General features: G+C 36.1%; 1 protein-coding gene across 1 annotated transcript in view; it reads right to left on the bottom strand.

Annotated features, from left to right (window-relative positions):
* The window catches only part of LOC129232418 (uncharacterized), a 78,714-nt gene that overhangs the window by 11,819 nt on the left and 45,132 nt on the right, over nucleotides 1–21,763 (bottom strand). The window contains exons 7-8 of the mRNA XM_054866563.1: nucleotides 3,976–4,057; nucleotides 1,967–2,049 (exon numbers count right to left, since the gene is read on the bottom strand). Coding sequence (XP_054722538.1) covers nucleotides 1,967–2,049; nucleotides 3,976–4,057 — 165 coding nt within the window. The remainder of the gene's footprint in view (nucleotides 1–1,966; nucleotides 2,050–3,975; nucleotides 4,058–21,763) is intronic.

Raw genomic sequence — 21,763 nt, 5'->3', positions numbered from 1 at the left:
CACAAGTGCATCAACACAATGTTCAAAACTACTCACCGCTCAAAAGAAGAGTTGTTTATTTTAAGTGAACGAATGGCTCGGTTCATCTTGAGGATTCGTTCTTTTTGACCCGTTCGTTCACGAACGACCCATCAATAGCTCCTGCTATTGCCCAAGAAGTAACAGGCAGAATCAAATAAAATTTAGTTCATTTGTTGCCCCTAACAAGTACAGGTGCTGATTCAATTTTGGTGTCGATAGCTCAAACGGAGGCTGAGCTATAGAATGGTTTTCGTTGTCACTTGTGACTGCTATATCTCAAGAAATAATGAAGGGGCGGTGCAATCAAACGTTCTTTCTTTTTCATTGAGAGTGCCTTATCACTAGAAGTAATGCTACGTTCTGGATGAAATTTGGAATGAATGTGAACATATATGTAAACAGGTGTGGTTAAATTTGGCACCAATAGCCTCAAGGCTGTGTGTTTTTTTTAATTTTTTTGTGAACAAAAATAGTTTTATTAATGCAGCAATATGAGCGATTAATCATAACAGACTGTCGTCAGCATACATTCGCGTGATTTTCATCGATGGAAAATGACCGGAAAATCTCCGTGCTTTTAAAAATTTTAACTGTTGCAATAATCCTGTATTTAAAAAAATAAAATATATTAATAAATAATAAAAACAAGGCTTTTAAAACAACTTTCAATTTTCACTCTTTGCTTTGCTTTTCAGGGTTCGTACTCTATTTCGATCATGAAAAAATTCCATGACTTTTTCATGACTTCATAAAAATTTTCATGACCTTGTTACATGAGGTTTATTTAGAGCATTGAAATCCCCCTATTCCTGTGTTTTATCGCCTCAATTAGGATCTAAATTTTCTAAAACTTTCGACAAATTAAGACAAACTCGGATGAGTTCAGCAATGAAGGTTTTATGGGTGGTAGAAACAAACTCGCATGGAATTGATTTTTTCATTTTTTGAGCGGGCGGGACAAAATCAAGACCGTGGAAAATCGCTACTACAGAACATAAATTATATGAAGAGTTGAAAATAATGGTAAATCAAAATGAGCGATGTCCAAGCAGTAAAATCACATTGCTAAGAAAATACGTGCGGCTGATACCGAAGTGGATGCAATCAGATTTCAAAATTCAGATTTCTTTTTGGGATCGTTATATTTCCCCGTTTTTAACAGCTTTTATGTGCAAAACTGTTAAATCACTCAAGATTTCTAAGGCTTTTTTAGCTACTGTTACTTTTCCCAAGCCCAGGACATTTTTCCATGACTTTGAATAAATTTCCATGACTTTTCCAGGTCTGACATTTGCTTATTTTTTTTCCCATGGCGGCAGCACAAACCCTGGTTCTATTCAGTCGTTACAATTCAGGGGGCGTCAATGGACCGACAGTAGTTGTTATCATTGCTCTAAGCTCATTTTATGAATGCATGCTTTTCAGTCACCATTTCATGAATGGTCGGCCCCATGTTCGTGACACTCGACGTGCTTTTTGATTCGTGAAAGCGAACGAAACACTGTGTCACGAGGATCTGGCACCACCCATTTACAACGTATAAATTTATTTCGCAGAAACATTTCGGTCGAAGATTTTACGGCGCGGATCGTCGAAGTATAGCGCTTCGGGGAACGGATTGAATACAAACACAAATTTGGGACGTGAAGTGGGAAAGGAATGGGAATCCGAAGTGTTTGCATTCAAACCCAATCTGTGAGGAACGATGTCGTTAAAGAAAGTACGACAAACTGAAATTCAGTTTTGAGTGCGAGTCATTTCGACGCACACAACAAAACTCCGCAGTGGAAACAAAAGTGCGTTTAGAAATTCATCGCCTTATTCGTTCTGCTCCGAGGAAGTCCGTTTGCAAAGCTTTTAGTACACAACGCTATCGCAAAACATTCGGTTGCCTGGAATTTAGTTTCATTTCGGGAGAGTAATAACAAAACACAGTCTCACTTACCGAGTTCATTTCGACTTCAGTTTTTCTTTTCTTGACTCTCGTGAAAATACTCGATTTTTTTTCTTTTTCCTTTCGAGGATATCCTGAAAATAAAACAAATGAAACATTATAAATTTAAACATATTTTTCGATTGAAGACTTAAGACTGAAAAACAAGGGATTTAAATCACTTATTAACATGAACATCAAACAATCCCCCCCCCCCAGCCCTGCATTAATTATCTGTTCTCACTAGTGATGCGACTAGTGCTTTCGCCGAATACAGAATGCCAAACATTTGGCCACGATACTTTCCAAATGGCCTCCTCCTTTTTGACTAAAAATTCATTTCATTAACAGTTCAATGAACATAATTAAAGGTTTGAAAAATGATTTTCAGCACATTTTTTAAAAAGTATAACATTCTTTTAAACATTAAAATTATTCGGCCAAAAAACTACTGAAATCCAGAATATGCAATCAAACTCTAATTTTACATCCCCCAAGCCTGTATTTTCTTCAAATTTTATTTTTTTTATCGGGAACAATGTATTTGCTCAACAATAGTTCTTAACAAACATATTTCTTCAAAAAAAAGGGAATTTCTCTTCTGTTAGAGGCATTTTTTCATGAAGCTACTGAAATAAATAAGAAAAGAAGATGAATTAAACGGAAGTGATTGAGCACGATACAGTGTTGCCAGATTGGGGGAAATTTCCCCAATTTGGAGAAATCTGGTGCTCTCCGGGGTAATTTTGGGGAAATGGGTTTTGAGGGGAATTCTTTGAGGAAAAATTTTTTTCTTGGGGGAAAACCCGGGGAAAAAAAATCTTGCATTTAAATTCGTGTCTTGACACCTGGTTGTTGCATTGTTTGTATTAAACAGCGTTGGATTAGCTTTGCTCAACTTGATGGAATTCGCATTTCGCTTTATGTGGAATATTATGTTACGGAATTCGCATTAATGTTCTGTGTAAGTAACTAGTTATACGTGAAACAGGTAGAAATAAGTGTGATGAAGAATGTTCTTGGATAAATATATACAAAAATCAAAGTTTAAATTTACATACAGAAACAGAGTAGTCAATGCGAGTAGAAAAAAAAAATTTGGCTATTTCTTATCTTTCGATCAGGGGCTTGTATTTATGACTAGTGGAACCCACACGGCCTTGCCCGTAGTAGCAAATTTGAAGGTGTTTTGGTTCCCCTGTATATTTACAAATAATGCATGATGAATTTCTTGCCCATTGGCTTGCCCACGTATGGTTCCACGTTATGATAACTTTAACTTGGTAATTTAGTCGTCCATCTTATAATTATTTTGCTCGGGAAAATGTTCGTAAAATCGGAATAGAAAAAGAACAAAATCGAATTTTTGAAAAATTGCTTAAAGGTGCATACCCCCATGTTACAAACTAATTATTTGCCGAATTTCATGAAAATCGGCCAAGCGGTCTAGGCGCTATGCGAGTCACAGAGATCTTGACAGAGAGAGATTCGGACGGAGAGATATCCAGACAGAGACTTTCAGCTTCATTATTAGTAAAGATACAGAAAGATAAAGGTAAAGAAGACAAAAAAAAAAGGCGAATATAGGAAGGAAAAAAAGTTGGGGAATTTTATAAGAAAATTTGGCTATTTGGGGGGGAAAAAATTCAAGAGACAAAAATATCAGATGAAGTCGATTCATTTCATGAAAATATTAGTGGAAAAACAGTTTTTGAATTTGGGGAATTTTGATAGAAAACATCGCTTTTTGGGGAAAAGTTGGAAGGGAATTGGGAAAATCTGGATATGACCATCTGGCAACACTGGCACGATACTACATCACATAAATTTCTATCCTATACACGTGTATTGAAATTAACAGTAACAAACAAATTTCTCAATAAGCAAATTCAATTTCTACTGTCATTCCAATAGAAAGAATATGATTTATATCTAGAAAAACCCAATTTATTGGCGTAGGTACCACGAAAGGAACTCGCGAACAAAATTTTGAGAAACGATGTTGATCAGTTCTAGACCACGAACACTATATTGCACCTCAACAGTTTCGGATCTGTTTAAATAGTTTCCTTCAACGAAATTCGAGTCTTCGTCAACACAGAACTAAAATAAAAATTAATAACCCCGTTAAAAATAGTGACACCAAACCGGCAGAAGAGTCTGAACACGTTATTTCCAGCATGATTGGTACGTTGTTTCCAACGTAAAATTCTCCGTAGAAATATATTCACAAAGTTGCAAGTCAATTACAAAGTGAAGCAAAGTAAGAAATAGCAACGTCAAATTGCAAATTACTGCAGACACGTGTTTCAGAGTTACGAGGGACGCCTCTTTCAAAGCAAAAAGTAATGAGTTTATGGATGAAAAGACATCTACTTTTTGCATTGAAAAAGGCAGTCCTCGTAACACCGAAACACGTGTCTGCAGGGGTGCAAAGTTCAATGGCGCAAATCCCCCCTTAAAAATCTCCCTCCCTTTTAGTTTTTATTTTCAGCTCTTTTTTTTTAATATATTTTTTATTTAATTTTTTTTTTAATATTATTTACAATCGAACCTCCATATGTCGAAGTAGCAAATTGCCGGAAAAAAATTCGATATATAGAAATTTCGATAAATAGAAACAATATGTTTTTATCATAAAAATCTCCTAAAACATTAAAATTAAAGCTAATTTTCGTGTATGAACCCCAATTTCTAATTTATACGAGCATCCGATTAAAAAGTTAAGAATTAAAAAACTAACAGAAATTACACTTTTGCTTCTTCACGCATCTTCATTTTTCGTCAATTCAACTTGTTCCGCAACATGAGGGTATTTTCGTTTCGACAATGTGATCGAGAGAAAAAGAAAAAAAATCACAATCTACTTAACCTGAATGATTTTTACTGAAGTTAAAAGACAGAAAATGATAATCAACAGACAAAAGAGATAACTTGAAACTGATTTTACAGTGTTACTGGTAATAAGATTTGAAATGAACTTGACGGAATTTAAGAACTCCAGAACGGAACAACGACCTTTCTACACACCTCTCAGCCCCAGATTCCATATGAGTTTCCTAGCAACTTTTAGTGAACATAATTTTCTCCCCTAACCTTCATTTTACATGAGACAAACAGTCTAAATTGGAAAAAAAAATCTACGAATGTCTCGAGAGAAATTTCGATATATAGAGATTTTTTCGATATATAGAAACAATTTTTCTATGTAATGAACATAGACATTTGCTGGAATTTCGATACATAGAAAATTTCGATGCGTGGAAGTTCGATATGTGGAGGTCCGACTGTATTTACTTTAAATTATTGTTATTATTGATATTTTATTCGAAAAGTTCTGTGCTACGCCAATGACACACACACACAAACTAAATAAACAGAGAAAATTAAATACAAACAGAATAAACTGAAGTAAAATAAAATAAAACACAAACAAAATGCACTGAAATAAAATAAAATAATTTTAAATTGAAAATAAATCAATTTAAACAAAAAATAAATCAATAAATCAATTTACATATATAAATAAAACAATTTAAAAAAATCCCCCCCCCCCAACAATTTGGATAGAGCAACTTGCACCGAAATCCTCCCCCCCCTCCTGTGGTCACCCCTGCGTGTCTGCAGCAACCTGCAATCTGTGGTCTTTTGACGTTGTTATTTCTTACTTTACTTTTCAGCACCAAGGTATTTATTTATCTCACAAAGTGAAGCCTCTGCAGAAACCTCGGCTCAAAAGCCTTACGCACTTCAAAGAGCAACGTAAGGCAGCGAGAAGCAAAGGTATACTGTATACTGTAATAAAAGGTATACTGTACGGCAGCGCCTACAGGGCTATTAGTACTATCTCTTGCCCAAAGACAGAGGACAGGATCCCCCTGGATTGTACTGGTTATCTCCACATTTTTAATTTTGTCATTTACACCCCTTTGCTTCCGCCCGCCTCCAGTCGTCTTTTAATGGACGAGAACAAAATGTCACATAATATCTCCATTGACCAGAAAGTGTCTTTCAGAACCTGGAGCTCTCTAATTGTGTACCAAATGTACTGATGACTTATTTTCAAAAATCTGGAGACTTTATGTGATGAAAAAAAAAAGACCTATCTGCCAGGGTTTAAGCTGAGTTCAAAAGTTCTTCAATGAAAAAGCTTAAATGGGGAAAAAAGCTTTAGCAAAATGCTAAGATCTTTCGGGGAACGAATACGTTTGCATATCTTCTTGGATGTCTTAATGTGTTTCATTCGCAGTTTATAATTGAATTTCAAATTTAACCAAATGCTTCTCAACAAATGTAGCACTTACTATAAAATATGGTATGAAAAAGATGGTACGTATAGAATGATACCTACCATCGAAAGAGATCGTGGGACATAAACCCCATTCAGACTAAGTATTGTTTAACTTCATAGCAATTAAAAAATCTTAGCGATGATTAGTATTTTTTTTTTTGAGAGGATAATTTTTATGTATAAAAATGTTCATACCCCACTTGATTCTTCAACCAATTTATAATTTATTTTTTGACTTAACAAGCAGTTTATACGTGTGCAAATAGTGTCTTCTGCATTTTGTGATGCAGAATCGTCAACTTTTCTTATATTTTAGTGAATATTGATCCATTCGGACATCAATGCACCTCGAGGGTAGACTAGTAACGGAAGTGGCAAATGATTCGAAATAAGAAAAGGCTGCTGCGAAATCGAAATGATGAAATCCTACCCTTCCCCAGGAGGAGCTCCAAGTTCCACCAATGAACTGCTTTCTCTATTAAACTATCTTCCCCACACACCCATCCAGCCTCCTCCCCGCATTGGAGCAAGGATGCCAGAGAAGCCCTCTTTTCATTCCTCCCTTCTCACGAGAAAGGGAGAAAAAGCGTTTGGTTTCTATCACCTCCGTTGGTATCCTCCCCCTCTCTCATTTTCTTTCTTTCTTTTTTTTGGCATGTGTCTGACACTCAGCGAAATGTTTGAGCAAAAAAACGAAAACGCCTTGCTTCATTTCGCAATTGGGAAAGTATTTTCGCATTTTGCGAAAAATGAGACCGTAGCAGAAACCTTGCTATCTGCTAAAAATTCTGAATATTTTTTTTCTTTTCTGAATCGTAATCGGTGTTTGTACAGAACTAAAAATTCGCAGCACGATCTTCACAAACTGTAAAATTTACATATTGTTGAAAACTATGTAGGAAACCATACTATTTTAATGATTATTTTTCACTTCTAAGTTGTCATATTTAACAAGAAAATGAAAAGATTGGTAACTTCCCATCCTCACCCCTCATTTTTGTCATACTATTCAATTTTTATACTCATTTTGTGCTGAGAGAAAAAAAAAACCTTTGCCCCATGTATGTTTTATGCTTGTATTTTATCTACTTATGATTCCTTTTGTTTTTGTATTAAAAATTAGCTTCAAAAAATAAAATAAGTCTTGACCTTCCAAATATGTACAAAGTATTCTGTTTTTGTGGTTTCATCCAGAAATTTTGTATACATTTATTGTGTGAGTCAATGAATGGTCAAGATTTGCAGTAGACATTTTTTGGAGCCAATTATTAAAGAAAACACTTAAAAATGTCAATGTACTAAAACACCCATCAAGCGTGATAAACGTTTCAATGCATGAAAATAAATGCATTTTTTGCACTCTAGGTATTCTGACAGCGCCGAATATTTGTTGCATCACAAATTCTTACATATGATTCTGCAGAGGTTGAAAGAATGTTTTTGGCTTTTCGTTTTTGTACTCATTTAATAAGAAAATCAATAACCGCTTCAGGCGTTTAATGTTGTTTGAGTTATTCGTAGTCTATACAGTCGAGCTATTTATATCCTTTTCCGATCCAAAGCGCAAAAAAAACTAATGATACAACCTTAAAGTCACACATTTACCAGCAATAAAAAAGAAAAAGTTAATAATGAAAAGAGCGCCGCTTGTTTTGATTCTCCCAAGTCAAGGGGGCGGAAATAATAGAAGCCAACTTTTGTGAACAGTAGAAACAATTCTAACTTCATGGGATACGAACGAATCAGAAAATAAATTTTCCACTTCTTTAAAAAAAGAATGGTTGAAACACTTACTTTGGAGCTCTGAATTCGTAGTCAATTCCGTTCGAGAAACAAGATACTTCCAAACAGAACAAAATGGTTGCCCGCACAAGCAAACTACATTATATTACATTAGGCGGGGCAGTCAAAGAGAAGAAGAGAGGATATTTGCACAGAGGGCTTTTCCTCTTCAATAATTACGACACATGGTAGTCGGCAAGGATAGGGTGTTAAGTGACGTCATACTGGTGGACAAACTCTAAGCGCTGCTGACAACTAAACATACCGGTTTACTCGGCTGTCAAAGCATCTCTTTCGCTTCCATGTTTTTCAATCGTATAGCCCGGTCAAAATAGACCAAAAAAAAGCGAAAGTTCGGAAAAATTCCCATAAAGCTGAAAATTTGTATAGACCTTAAGAACATCATTATACATGAAATGTCAAAAGTCCTCATCGATCCGAGTGGAGCTAAAAATTTTATGCAAGGTCAAAGGTCAAAAAATCAATTTTTCATATATATCTCTTAAACGATAATAGTCAGCGAAAAAATGGAGGTTGCAAAGTTTGAAAGGTATGCAATTGTGTACAAACAAGTGGGGATTCCGAGGATGGGTCATGGGGGTCATACCTTCCACCCTAAAGCTACTAAATATAGGTTAAAATGGCATTGGAGACATATTAAAAAAAAAAAAATTCCCTTAGACCCCTTATTTGTACCCCTATTTGGTACTTTGACTATGAAATTAACACAAATATAGTTAAGGAGACCACTAAAGTGAAGTGTCAGACGTCCCCATCGATCCCGGTGAAGCTAAAAATTTTATTCAAGGTCAAAGGTCAAAAACCGATTTTTCGCAACTATCTCTTAAACGGTAAGTGTTATTGTAAAAATAGGGGATACAAAGATTGAAAATTAATAGATAATTAATAAATAATTAATAGATAATTATGCACAAACGGGAGGGGATTCAGTGGATGGGTCAAGGGGTCATACCCCCCTCTCCCTAAAGCGATAAAATAAAGTCTAAAACTGCTGTTCAAGGACTCAAATTTCTAAAAATTCACCCTAAAATCCCAATTTTTGTCTAAATATTGCACTTTGACTATGAAATTACCATAGAAATAATTAGAGACATCATTATAAACGAAATTTCAAACGTTCCCAACGTATCCCAGTGGAGCTAAACGTTTTATTCAAGGTCGAAGCTCAGAAAATCAATTTTTCACAAATATCTCTAAAACGGTAAGTGTCTTAAAATAGAGGATACAAAGTTTGAAATCTATGCATTTATGTACATACAAGCGGAGATTTAGAGGCTGTGCCTTGGTGGTCTTACCCCCCAGCCCTCCCCCCCGTAAGCGACAAAATTAAAGCTGCATTTTGATGACATATTTCGTTGACCTTAAACCCCCTATTTGTGCCCTAAAATTACTTTGATCCCTTTCTGATAACGAGTACTTCCAAAACCAGAAACTGGATCTGCCCTAGGTGTTAAAAAAGCCCAATATTTGTGCCCCCCCGATAAATGATAACATTCATAAGGTATCGCAGTTTTTGAAACTTGGAAATAGTACTGAAGCTCCCTTTCTTTCTTTCGAGTGACCTCGAGAAACTACACTTGACCGCTATGCCTATCCCCTCTTACGATTCACACACCCCCTTCAAATTGAAAAGATCAAATTACATTCAGGGGAGAGTGGATGCGCTTAGATTCCTTTGTATGAGCAAAGTCAGTCGCACAAGTGCTCCTATTAACAGGGAGTGATTCTTTGTTGTGAAAAGTCGGGTTTATTGATACTATTTTTGATATGAATACGCACCCTTAACAAATAATTCTTCAAAGATGCCGCAAGATTGCTTCATTTGCAATAAATCTTTGACTGACGGTGAAATTGTTACTGTTGCACGCGGACTAAAATCTATAATTGATTCAAGTAGTGCAAGGAACGATGGGTTTGTTGAATACTTGAAAGACAAACAGTCGGTGGATCAGTTCATGTAGTGTCGCAAAATCTACACCTGAAAGTGGGCATTGCGGCAGCTAAAAGACAACAAGAGACAGAGGCCAGTACATCTCTGAGTAGTCCACCTCGTACTAGAGTCCTATCACGTGAGACAACATTTCGTTTTAAAAACTGTTGCTTATTTTGTGGTGATGAAGCAAATGAAGAGACTGAAAAGAAAACACAGCAGAATATACGGCGTAGAATTTGTCAAGTTGCTACTCTTTCCTTTAAAGATAATATTCTAAAGATTACACATAATCGTTCAGATGACGTAGCAAAAATTGTTATTGCACGCATACAATATGAATACGATTTAGTTGCTGCTGAAGCGGAGTACCATTCTAATTGCTACACTGCATTTCTAAAGCGTTCTGTAGGTCTTAAAGCAGGTCGTCCGGAAAATCCCGCTGTTACTATGGCGAAGAAAGAAATATTTGATTATATTGAAAATAATGATGATTGTCAGTTTTCACCGTAAGAACTAAAAAATATTTGTAAAACTGAAATCCCAGATGATAAAACAATCAAAAACAGATTAAAGTTAAGGTATGGCAATAGAATGATTATAACCGAGAAACGTGGAAGTTTAGCAATGATTTGTTTACACTCAGCACGATATACTGAACAAAGCTTGGTACGAAAGAAAAAAAAAACAGCAAAAGAGGAAAGATTTAGGGTACTAAAAACTGCGGCAGAAATTATTCAAAAAGATATTCAATCTGTCGTGTGCGACACTAACAATTATCCCCCGCCATGTCAAATGTTTGAAAATATTAATAGTGACATTCCGGAGTCATTGACTTATTTTTTGGAGCAAATTATCTTAAAAAGAAAACGATCTAAATTTGAACATTTGAAATTAATATGTACTAGTGTCAGCCACTGTATTATGGCTGCTGTTCGTCCTAGATCTTTCATCTCGATATTACAATTGGGTCTCTCAGTTTTTTTTCATCGACGATTTGGATCTAAACGTTTGATACAAATTTTCTCGTCTTTTGGTTTAAGTGCTTCGTATAATGATACTATGGCGTATGAGGCGGCTACAGTTTTTAACCATCAGCCACATATTTTACCACCAGAAACCGGAACATTTATTCAATACGCAGCAGACAATGCTGGTATTAACGTACACACTTTAGATGGCCATAACACTCTACACATAATGGGCATAATCCAAATTATTACGCCTAGAAGTTCAATTTTAGCAGAAGATCCTTTATCGCGAATGAAACAAATTATTTCAGCGAAAGATTTTGCAGAAAAAGCTCATGTGCCAACACAAGAGTACCACAATAATGGTGTAGTAGGATATAGTAAAATAACTGCTCATAATTTTGCTTATGAAAGTGATACAACTTCTTTCTTACTCCGGAAAATAGATTCGTTATGGTTACATGGGAAATGGAATAATTTATGGCTATCAGGTTGGAACGGTTATATTGAAGATTTAACAAAGAATAATATGGATTTTTCAATGTCTAGAATTTTGTTCCTACCATTTATTCACCAACCTGCAAATAACTACAATAGTATATACACTACTTTACTTTGTGCTTTGGAGAATACAAAGCATTACTTGTTGCTTTTGATCAACCTTTGTATGCAAAGAATAAAAAAAATTGTTGCTGCTGCACCTGAAGAATCTGATTAGGGATAATAGGTACTGAGAGGCATCTTATATCCGTTAAATAAGGGATAATGTTGTACTTGTTTCACCATTTTCACATAATTTGAACCAGAAAGAGTTGAACTTCATATAAAAACGTCTTTTCAACATATTGTATAATTTACAAATTAATATGCGCTTTTTATAATAACAGTTATGTTTTGAAATAATTGCAAAATAAAAAAAAAAACATTTTTTGACCTTTGACCGTGCATAAAATGTTTATATTAAGTGGGATCGATGGGGATTTTTTATATTTGATTTATAATTGTGTATTTTGTGTCTCTGCCAATTTTCAGCTCTATGTGAATTTTTCCGATGTTTTAAGCTTTTTTTTGTTTATTTTGACCTTTGACCTTCCATAAAATTTTTAGCTCAAGTGGAAACGATGGGAATTTTTCATATATCATTCAAAATGATGCATTTAAAGTCTGTACCAATTTTCAGCACTGTATGAATGTTTTCAATTTTTTTTAAAAAAATTTCAATTTTGACCTTTGACCTTGCATAAAATTTTTAGCTCCACTCGGATCGATGAGGACTTTTGACATTTCACTTATAATGATGTTCTTAAGGTCTGTACCAATTTTCAGCTTTATGGGAATTTTTCCGAACTCGAATGTCTATTTTGACCGGGCTACGTAGTGCTGCGTGTGATCTAATTTTTGTTAAATTAGGCACTGCTCCAGAAATTTCTTGGCATTGAAGAGCATTTATTTTAATACTAGATAAGTTGAAGGGACAAACACAATCAGTATTTTGTTAATTTTATGTACAGATTTTTTTTGAGCGTGAGATTAAGGTTTAGTTTACTTCATTCACCCAACCACAATGTTTTCATTATGCTGTAAATATTGTTGTCCAGTTTGCCTTCCATCAAATTTATTTGCATTCTCGATGAGTCCCAGTCACAACTTCGCTTGCCTGTAGTGTGGGTGTTCTTTCTGCTGTTTTTTTTTTTCCATCCCTTCATCATATTACTTCTTTGCCTTTGCCATAAATTTTGTCAATACTTTTCGTGTTACGTTAAACCATTATATGCAATGTCACGATTCTAAAATGTTGTTTACAATCACTGAACCACCTTGCTCCGCGTTGTGTTGCTATTAAATTTCGTTCTACTTTTTTCTCTCAGTAAAACTCATCACGTTCACCTTGGATAAGTCAAAGTCACAGAGTAAACAGTATTTCACAAATTTTATGAACTCTCCCCCCCCCCCCTTCTTTCGTTTTTGAGAATTGTATATTGGACATTCGTTGCCTTCTATACTATTTCTTTTGCTGCGCAGTGTAGATGTCATTTTCTGCTGCTATTGAGTTTTTCATAGTGTTTCTTAAGCAATAAATTTTAACCAGAGCTGCGGATCCGGACTGATTTTGGGATAAAGGATAGTCAGTGTCGAAAGCTCTAAAATTAGCGGATTCTTTCATTACCCCTCCAACTCTACAGACCCATGTTGTCAGAAACTTCCTCTTGAATTTAGGTTTAAATGTTCTTTATTAAAACTTTATTTGTATTAAAACTTATATTGTTCTTTATTAAATTTATGTTCTTTATAAAAATTTAGTGTTCTTGAACATTTGTATAGTTATGACAATTCCCAAAGGAGGCAAAGGATATGTACTTAATGCATGTTCTATTGAAAAAGAACGTAATTCCGGGACAATCTTGCGTCCCTGTAGGGTTTCAAAAATGCGGCTTTTAGTATAAAATTGTAAGCAATCGTTATAGCTTCGGTCCTGTTTAATGTTCAGGTATTTACCACTATCAGTGTAACTCCTCTACTGATTTTTGAACGTTACTTAGGTATGAGCACTGAGATTAGATGCATAAAACTCCTTAATTGAAATGTTTTATTAATTTATAAATTTAATAGTTTTTTATCGTGTTGATCAGGAGTTTTCCTGTTTAATAATGCCTTCATAATCGATGACACTTGGCTGGCCATAGCTGGTTTTCTTAAAATTTTAAATACAGTAAAACCCCTCCTAACGGACACCTCTCAAAGACGGACACTTTTTAATTCCCCAGTTCCAATGCAGATGACATTATGAAACCCCTGGCCTGCGGACAAAACGAATTCGTCCCGTTAGTGTCCGCATTAGAGGGTATATTATTGAGGTAACTTGTCTCCATTTGTGAAAATCAGAAGGCGAATTAAATTTGCTTTAAAATGGTACATCTTGTCAATTTTTGTATTAATAATTGCAACTGCTACCTTTTTTTATTTGGAGAATTGTTCTTAGAGTGACCATAACTGGTACGTCCACCCTGTTTGTTTCATCGGTTTAGATTTCTAAACGACATTCCCCTCGAGATAGCTCTATGTATGAGAAAAGGAAATGACAAGGTCTCGCGATTCATTATTTTATTGATGACGAAGACAGGTTCAAATTTCCAAGATTTCATCAACAGTTACGATTCCCGAACCCGGGCCACCACCGGGCGAGGACGGCGGTTCGGGGGGAGTCCACCAGGATGTCCATCCAGGCGAGGATCGGCCTCGTGTCCTTCGCTCGGCGCTTAGAGCAGCCCACCGTTGTCCTTCATTTGCGAATGAGCTTCCTCACGACGCCGAGATGCCCCCTCGGTGCAGCACAATGCAGTCTGCCTCCACTAGGATCGCTGCTGCGGCCTCGCTCCCAGTGTACAGAGCCATCGATCCCTTGCCCTCGTGTCCCATCCTCCGTCCAGCAGCGCCCTCAGCCTCTCCGTGGGCAGTCTCCTGAAAAAGAAAGGATTCCTCGGACATCACGCACTCGTCCGTACTAGAGATCCTAAATACGGAGAGACTGGACAACTTCGGAACGGCGGCCATCTTGTGTCCAAAGATGCTCGCTCCCCGTAGACCGTAATGCATCTTCCGCCCCAAATATCACTTTACATTGTATCGGAAAAATTATAAACTAGTTACGATACTATGAAATGCAAGGCGCAGATCACAAATATCTGTTTGTTTTCTATTTTTAGGAACGAGTTTTTGATAAAACGAGCTGATGTGTGAATCACGTGACTTCCTTTTACTCCAATTTAATGTCATTTCCCCGTTACTGGCAATTTTAATGTGATTCAAGAGTTTAACTCTCTAAATATCACCAACAGTGGCCAAATTGAAATCAAATAAAAAAAAATTAATTTGAATTTTGACATCTTGAATTCAAATTATGTTTTTCGCAATCACAAGTGTGTGTGTTTGTGTGTGGGGGTATGTGTGTTTGTGTGTAGGGGTATGTGTATGTGTGTGTAGGCATGTGTGTTTGTGTGTGTGCTGGCATAAGTGTGTGGGTAGTTGTGTATATGAATGTGTGTATGTGTGTGTGGGGGGGTATGTGTATGTGTGTGTAGGCATATGTGTTTGTGTCAGTGAGCAGGCATGAATGTGTGGGTAGTTGTGTGTATGTGTGTGTGCGTGCGTGTGTGTGTAGTTGTGTTTGTATGCGCGTGTGTGTAGGACATGGATGGAGACGGCTTTCGCTATAGGAGCAGCATCGTGAGGAGCCGGTCGACGGTGACAGGGTGCGGAGGGTGGCGGTGGGAAAATAAAAAGATAGGACATCGAAACAGTCAAATGAGAACAATAAGCAATCGTGATTGCTCAAAAAAATCGACAAGTTGGCGACAAAACTTGGCGACCAAAAGACTGGCGATATATCGCCAAGTGTCCGACAAATTATATCACCACTTGAGTTTACATCGAAATTAACAAAGATTTCCCTCCAAAAAGGAGCAAAAGACACCTTAGAAACGTCCGAATGCAACCAAAAGAGAAGGTGCACAACGAGACCGCACTTGGAGTCTGCGTACTAAATTTCAACTTTCTAGGACATACCGTTTTTGAGTTATGCGAGATACACATACGCACATACATATGTACACATGGACGTCACGAGAAAATTCGGTGTAATTAACTCGGGAATCATCATTATGGATATTTCACGTGTCTATACGTTCTTAGGCACTTATCCACGTGTGATCGAGTCGAAAAAAAAACTCAACATTCATTCGGGGGTGAGAAATGGAAATGAAGGTCGATTTTTGAGTGAAAATTTTTTCGCGAATACAATACTTCCTTTTTTGTAAAAGGAAGTAAAAAAGTTTACTTTGTAAGCACTATGAAGATGCGAAACGATTGGCGCCGGATTGCCGGACTTGGAACTCATTCCCTTTAACGAAAATACGAGGAGAAGAAAAATCAGTCTGTTCTCTGAAGATTTCATGTCCTATAGTATTCCTTGGGAAAGCAAAAAATTCACACAGCGCAGCATTTCGAACTGACAACACTTGGAGTAAACATGGCGGACAGCGGCGCGCCGTTGTCCAATCTCTCCGTATACAGGATCTCTAGTCCGTACGGCCCGTGAGCTTCGCTTTTTCCTCCCCCAAACCAGTTTTCGATCGTGAAGGCATCATAGACTAATAATAAGAGTATACCGCTTTCCCAGACTTCTATTTCTATTTCTATTCAAGAGTCACAACTGACTACAACTGTATTTATGTCGAGGACTGCATACTAGTGCCTTGCCTCCATTATTTTATATACCTCCCCCAAACCAGTTTTCGATCGTGAAGGCATCATAGACTAATAATAAGAGTATACCGAGCTTTCCCAGACTTGCTAATGAAAAAATTGGTTCATGGATACATCATGTGACTGGTGGAAGGCTTGGCGAAAACTTTGGCAGCATGGTTGCTAGATGGCAACATTATCTATAGTTTGGCACTCGACATGTATTTTAAGACGTAATGTATTTTCATTATAAATTTTTCCAGGTGCAGAGATTACTGTTTTTCTTTTAGTTATGCATTATTTTGACAATAGGAATTAGTTTTTGATCACAGTTTTCAGTAACTTTTATTTAATTTGAAACTGCTACGTCAGCGTTGGCGTGAACGTAATGGCGTAAACGTTTTTCGTTAACGCAAAAATGTACTAATCGGTATCTTAAATTGAGATTGTAAGTAAAAACCTTACCGTTTGCCGATTCTTTTTCGGCGCTTGCTTAGAGAGTTATTGAAATTGACTAAAGAAAATGCACAATACTATCTAAACGAAAAACTCACTATATTAACAAAATAATTACAACTTAGAGTAACAAATTTACAAATCGGACTCCATAAAAGATCATTCTTCGTGTTCCATCAAGTCTATTTATTTTATTTCTCATTTATTTTATTATCGTGTGCTACGATCAACGTCCGCTGTTGCTAGGATATCCACCTAGGTTTGGTTTATGAGCAGCAAAAGGGTTGCCATAGCTCGGTCGATTCTTATTATGGAAGGCATCGTACGGGACGAGATGCCAGATATCTGACGTCCGTCGGGTTGGGCGTCGCATTTCATTGGTCTCCGCGAGACGAGCGCGCTCTCTCTCTGTTGGACTCAGAGAGACGCAGTCTGAAAAACTATAGACCCTAATTCCCCTGTGCGGTGCATTATGGCGGTGTGCTAACAAAGAAAACTTTTTTTTTAAACCAAAAACTCGTTCCTAAAAATAGAAAACAAACAGATATTTGTGATCTGCACATTGCATTTCATAATATCATAACTAGTTTATAATTTTTTCGATACAATGTGGGGCAGAAGAAGTTCTTCTGCCCTTATATAGAAGTTTGGTAAGACCCCATTTGGAGTATGCTGTTCAGTTTTGGTCTCCTTATCTTAAGAAAGACATTAATGTATTGGAAAGGGTTCAAAGGCGGGCTACAAGGCTAATAAGTGGACTTTCTCACTTGGACTACGATTCCAGGTTTAGAAGGCTAAAAATGTAGTCTTGAATAGAGAAGAGACCGAGGGGACATGATTCAGCTGTTTAAATTTATTAAAACAAAAGATGTCACGGGGCTAAAGTTTAGCACTGAAAACAGGACGAGGGGTCATTGTTTTAGGCTATTTAAATCTCAGGCTAACATGGATATTAGGAAAAATTATTATTTTAGCAGGGTAGTGGAACCTTGGAACAGCTTACCGGAAGTGGTGGTCATGAGCAAAGGAGTAGACAGTTTTAGGAGGGCCATTCATCTTCACTGGGGATTGTAAATGAACTAGGACCAGTCTAGCTGGGCCCAGATCCTGTTGCTGGTCGTCACTTTTGTATTTGTATTTCATGTACTGCAGTGCATTGTTGGATAGGCCGAGGTAAGGCCCCCTATACATAGGAGCCGGCGCATCAGCTTAAGATCAGCCATTTTGGACCGGAGCGCGTGATCGAGTGGCTGTCTTTTGTGGCGAGTCATAGCGTTTGGTGATTGTTCACTGCGAGCAATTACTAGCGCTGCACACACACACACGTGAATAGTTTATTAAATAAAATGTTATTTACGGCAAATTTGGCGAAACACGGAACTTTGTTGTGGTAACCGAGACTCCGCAACAATGAAAAATCCGATCCGCCTATCTACAGGGTGCTCCGTTTTAAACTGCGAGAACTTTATTTTCGCAACGGTTAGTCCTAGATGGATACTTCCAGTTGGCGATTCCAGCGGTCCAAGACGCCCTCTTCTGGCGTCACGATTTACCAAAATACCCCTGAAGCCGCTGTTCCTCTGAATAGCATTCGCATGTTATAAAAAACATGGAATAAGATCAACTTAAGTTCAGCAATGGCCCGGCCGCATATAAGCTACCTTTACTCCTGTTCGGGCATAGGAATATTTCAGGCCCTCTCATTGGCTGATTCGAGTGTCAATCAAAGTTTCAAATTGTGACGTACTGTAATGTTGCTAGTTGTCTCTCGAAATGTTTCCTGTTTGTAATCTGCTAAATACGAATAAGTATTTGCAAATGAGGTCTTTGATTGAATGTTGCTGACAAAAACAGCATTATTATTTCCAATCAATTTCATCCTTTGCAAAACAAATGAAAGCTGCCTTTGAGAAACTATGATTCGAAATAAAAATTGGTGGCGCCATCTTTAAGCGAGAAATGCAAGTTTTACGACATCGTTTTAATTTAAATTAAAGTTATTTTTTTAAATAATTCTCGTGGTAAATTGATTTGTTGATGGAAAAGCGAATTCTGCATTTTTTCATATTCTTAATGATAGTTTAATGCAATTTAAACAACTCTCCTTAAAGAAATGAATACCATTTATTTTAATAATAAATACTTCTAGTGAATAATTTTCTCTAAAATAATTTTCTCTTGTGCCAGTTTATTTCTTGCTAATTTTTATTGAATATTAGTTAGCATCCGAGAATAAGACTTACTATTGAATATTGAGTGAGTCTGGCGAACATATCCTTCTTGTCCTTGACTAATTTCATAACTCATAAAATAAAATAATGCTCTGCTTTAAAAAAAATGTAAAATATTTAATTAAACGAATAAATAGCTTTATTTTTAAGCAAAACATGCGCAAGGATAAGGATTTGAACCTCTGGAGTTCCATTTCGTATTCGTCGATTCTCCAAATTCCACAGCCCCTTTAGTACAATCTTCTAAATTGAAAAACATTGCTCTGTAAAAGACAGTGCTCAATGATTCACTAATTACTTCAATTATGAATGAAAGTGGAAGAATATCTTCTTTTTTTTTAAATACAGACATCTCAATTGTTTTAGCATTTTATAAAAGAGTACACATCGACTATTTATAGTTTAATTCAGGATTATCAATTTAACCAGTGAAGACACACATAAAGCAACTCAACCAATGAACGGTAAGATATACAAAATATAGACAAAAAAATTGATTAACGCAAAAAATTGACAACCTGTTAAAGAGCTTTATAAAGCTTTTGACCAATATCGATATCATATTTTGTTGGGCTGAATTTAACCAATAGTAGTGCGTGAACAGCTGATTCTTTTAAACATAATTTTTAAAGTCGAGGATTAGTTTTTTTTTTTTTTTTTTTTTTTTTTTAAAGAAGGAAATTCTTTCGAAACAAAAAGGAATTTTTTCCAGACGCACTAACTACTCAATTAAAGGTCTTATTCTCGAATGCTAACTCATATTCAATAGAAATTAGCTAAAAATAAACTGGCACAAGAGCAAATTATATTAGATATTAGCATGTATAAATTTTTTCGCAATAAATATTTGTTACTAACTTAAATGTTAATCATTGCTTTACGAACAGCTGTTTAAATTGCATTAAATATCATTAAGAATATGAAAAACTGCGGAATTCGCTTTTTAATTGGCAAAATAATTTACCGTGGGAATTATTTAAAAAATTGCTCAATTTAAATTAAAACGTCGCAAAACATGCATTTTTCGCTTAAAGATGGTGCCACGTATTTTTGTTTCGAATCATAGTTTCTCGAAGGCAGCTTTCATTTGTTTTGCAAAGGATGAAATTGATTGGAGATAAAATGTTGTTTTTGTCAGCAACATCCAATTAAAGAGCTCATTTGCAAATGCTTAATCGTATTTAGCAGATTACAAACAAGAAGCAGACTGCGAAAGATGACTAGCAAGTCATCGCAGTGTCGTCACAGCTTTGATTGACACTCGAATAAGCCAATGAGAGGGCCTGAAATTTTCCTATGCCTGAACAGGAGTAAAGGTAGCTTATATACGGCCGGGCCATAAGGTTCAACTTCCATTACAAATACTCAACTCATAATAGGAAGAAATAACGTTGTAAATAATACAAAAATCAGCCAAAAAGTACAGAAACATAACATTTTATATTTTGTAACTTCAAGTTGTGGTACTTACTTATATTGTTGTGTATTACGATGTTTCAATGTGCTGAATCCAATTTATCAATGGCGATGGTTTTTCATAAAGCCGCCATACAAATACAAAATGGAAAGCGTCATCACGATCACGTGACATCCGGTTCCGGAATGTGTTTGGAGGTTAAAGTTATACAGATTTACGTCGAAATATATTGGTCAAAAAACGTTTTCGATGTTTGCAATTTTCTCTATTTTGCTTCTTATTTCTATACAAATAAAAATATCGCTGTATTTTCGTATTATAAAATGATACATTGATTTAAAACATCAAAATAAACAGTAAAAACATCGCCTCCTATAGTTAATTGGAGTTGCGAATTTATTTTCCTCGTTTAATTTTAAACAGCTTAAATAATGTCGAAGCAAAAACATATTTTGACATAGATCTATGTTTAGAAAACCATATTGAGATTATTTTATAGATTGACGTCAAAGTTCGTCGGTGTCACAATATTTTCTTTTGACATGATACGACGTTTTTCGATGTTCGCAAAAATTTTTCTATTTTTCTCCTAAATTGCATATTCATTACAAAAATAAACGCTTTAAATTATGGTTAACTAGTTAAAAAAAGACAAAACAAGGAATAAAAACAATTTTTTTATGTAGTAATACCGATGAAAAAATATACTTCGACATAGTTCTATATTTTAAGAACCGTTTCCGTTATCAATCGGGATTCAAAACGTCGATCTGTATTTTGTGCTACTAGGGAGTGCAACGCCACGTGCTGCGTGGAACTCCTGGACGGACTGTATCGAAGGTCGAAGGAGGAAGATAACATGCCAGCAATGCAAGGGACGCTGGGTATAAAGAACTGTGCGCATGCGCAAGTATCAACGAAGGTCCACCTGTTCTATTGTGTACTAATTACCTTGACGACGACAGCATGAAATCAATACCATCTTGACGGCGCCAACATGTATGCAATGCTGATATTGTAAGGTTATATCAATATTGGTATTTTGAGATGAATGCAATGTTGCATACGTGTTGTTATTCCAATATTGCTTTTTAATCTGTATGCAGTATGAAACACGTCAATATTGACGCTGTCAGTATATCAAGATCTGTCAAGGTTGATGCAAGAAATTTTGCTAGTAGGGTTAAAACATCATTTTAAATTTATTTTAAATGTTTTGAAAAGTTCCAAACAAAATTTTATTAAAATAAAATTAAATCCTTCCCCCTCCTCCAAAACCAGGCGGAGCAAAGCCCGAAATGGGAAGAGTGGGCACCGAGCATTTTGGGTGCTTAGAACATTGAGCACAATGTGCTCGGCGCCCAATCTTCCTAGACCATGATTTAGTATACTGAAATAGTATCGACTCTGTAATGGATATGTTTGTATTTTAATATCAAACAGATGATGAGACTTGGTATTAGTTGAAA

This window comes from Uloborus diversus, unplaced genomic scaffold, assembly GCF_026930045.1.
Source record: "Uloborus diversus isolate 005 unplaced genomic scaffold, Udiv.v.3.1 scaffold_12, whole genome shotgun sequence".
Classification (NCBI taxonomy): Eukaryota; Metazoa; Arthropoda; class Arachnida; order Araneae; family Uloboridae; genus Uloborus; species Uloborus diversus.
This window is presented reverse-complemented; position numbering and strand designations above follow the sequence as displayed.